This window comes from Mandrillus leucophaeus, unplaced genomic scaffold, assembly GCF_000951045.1.
Source record: "Mandrillus leucophaeus isolate KB7577 unplaced genomic scaffold, Mleu.le_1.0 Scaffold7, whole genome shotgun sequence".
NCBI classification, from domain to species: Eukaryota; Metazoa; Chordata; class Mammalia; order Primates; family Cercopithecidae; genus Mandrillus; species Mandrillus leucophaeus.
The window spans coordinates 8,615,508-8,617,847 of NW_012107585.1; the positions used below are offsets into that span (position 1 = coordinate 8,615,508).

A 2,340-nucleotide genomic window follows, 5' to 3' on the forward strand; every position below is an offset into this window, starting at 1 on the left:
ACTTTGGGAGGCCAAGGCGGGCAGATCATGAGGTCAGGAGATTGAGACAATCCTGGCCAACATGGTGAAATCCCATCTCTACTAAAAATACGAAAATCAGCTTGGCGTGTGGCGTGCACCTGTAGTCCCAGCTACTCGGGAGGCTGAAAGGCAGGAGAATCGCTTGAACCCGGGAGGTGGAGGTTGCAGCGAGCCGAGATCGCGCCACTGCAATCCAACCTGGCGACAGAGTGAGACTCCATCTCAAAAGAAAAAAAAAAAAATCAGTCTAGGCCCCTTCGAGAGCAGTTGGCAATGACTCATTTTCGTGCTAAACTTCAGATCCCAAAGTTGAAATTTAATAGGAATAAATGAAGGCACATACCCACATATTTTTCAAGGCTTATAAGCCTTTAATGTTGTCTTATTTTGCAAGTATTTTGACATGCTAAATACAGCCTTGACAAGTTGGTTGAGGAGAGTTAACTAATGTCTAGGATTCTTTTATCACATGGGTGTTACTTCATTAGCTGTAGCAAGTTCTGTTTAAGTCAAATTATTTAACTGAGTAGGTTCTAAGAAATAAAAGGGGTTGGGTGCAGTGGCTCATGCCTGTAATCCTAGCACTTTGGGAGTTCAAGGCAGGTGGATCACTGGAGGTCGGAAGTTCAAGACCAGCCTGGCCAACATGGTGAAACCCCATCTCTACTAAACATACAAAATTAGCTGGGCGTGGTGGCAGGCACCTGTAGCCCCATCTACGTGGGAGGCTGAGGCAGGAGAATCACTTGAACCCAAGAGGTGGAGGTTGCAATGAGCTGAGGTCACACTATTGCACTCCAGCCTAGGCAACAAGAGCAAAACTCCATCTCAAAAAAAAAAAAAAAAAAAAAAGAGGCCGGGTGCGGTGGCTCACGCCTATAATCCCTGCACTTTGGGAGGCCGAGGCAGGTGGATCATGAGGTCAGGAGATCGAGACCATTCTGGCTAACACGGTGAAACCCCGTCTCTACTAAAAAATACAAAACAAAATTAGCTGGGCATGGTGATGGGCACCTGTAGTCCCAGCTACTCGGGATGCTGAGGCAGGAGAATGGTGTGAACCCGGGAGGCAGAGCTTGCAGTGAGCTGAAATCACGCCACTGCACTCCAGCCTGGGCGACAGAGCAAGACTCCGTCTCAAAAAAAAAAAAAAAAGAAAGAAAGAAAAGGAATTAATTTAATTATTCTTATTCTACTATTTGATGTTCTGCTTTGCTTTGTAACACCTAAACCAAAGAAATATTCACAGGTGATCAGGTGTAGTGGCTAACACCTATAACCCTAGCACTTTGGGAGGCCAAGGCAGGAGGATGACTTGAGGCCAGGAGTTCAAGATCAGCCTGAGCAACATAACGAGATCCCACCTCTTCCAAAAAAAAAAAATTAGCTGGGTGTGGTTGCACACACGTATGGTCGCAGCTTTTCAGGAGGCTGAGGCAGGAGGATCACTTGAGCCCAGGAGCTTGAGGCAGTCAGTTGTGATCATGCCACTGCATTTCAGCCTGGGCGACAGAGCAAAAGAACAAAAGAAAAAATTATTCCTAGGTAGTTAGCATTTGTGTTTGTAAACCTAAGCATTTAAAGGTGCCTCTTAATTTCCTGTAGGCTTCAACTGTGTTACCCTCCCAGGATGATTTCTCACCCACGAGCAAGCTCCAGCGTTTGCTGGCGGAATCTCGTCAGATGGTGACGGACCTGGAGCTGAGCACGCTGCTGCCCATCAGCCATGAGAATCTCACTGGCAGTGCCACAAATGTATGCGTTTCATTTTCTCTTGACTATATTTGTCACATCCAAACGCACCACTGAACACCAGTGTGCAAATATCTCCGGCAGGGCGGCCTTTCTGTTAGAGGAAGAGTTTCTGTGTCTCTAGGGAGGAAAGGGAACATGCTTGTTTTAAGGAGGAAAAAGTTACACTCAGATGTCACTGGACCCAAACTTCCTCTTTCTAATGATCTGCAGCATATGAAGATAAATTCTCGGGGATTTTTTTTGGGGGGGTGAGGGTACAGAGTTTTGCTCTTGTCGCCCAGGCTGAAGTGCAGTGGCACGATCTCAGCTCACTGCAACCTCCACCTCCCGGGTTCAAGTGATTCTTCTGCCTCAGCCTCCCAAGTAACTGGAACTAAAGGCATACTCCACCCTGCCCAGCTAATTTTTGTACTTTTAGTAGAGACGGGGTTTCACCATGTTGGCCAGGCTGGTCTCAAACTCCTGACCTCCAGTGATCCACCCACCTTGGCCTCCCAAAGTGCTAGGATTACAGGCGTGAGCCACAGCACCCAGCCGGAAATATTTTGAAAAACAAATTTTATT

General features: G+C 47.1%; 1 protein-coding gene across 1 annotated transcript in view; it reads left to right on the plus strand.

Moving 5' to 3' along the window:
• CCDC62 (coiled-coil domain containing 62) overlaps positions 1 to 2,340 on the plus strand; it is a 57,354-nt gene that overhangs the window by 39,810 nt on the left and 15,204 nt on the right. Inside the window, 1 exon segment of the mRNA XM_011964514.1 lies at positions 1,627 to 1,776. Within this exon segment, the coding sequence (XP_011819904.1) occupies positions 1,627 to 1,776 (150 nt within the window).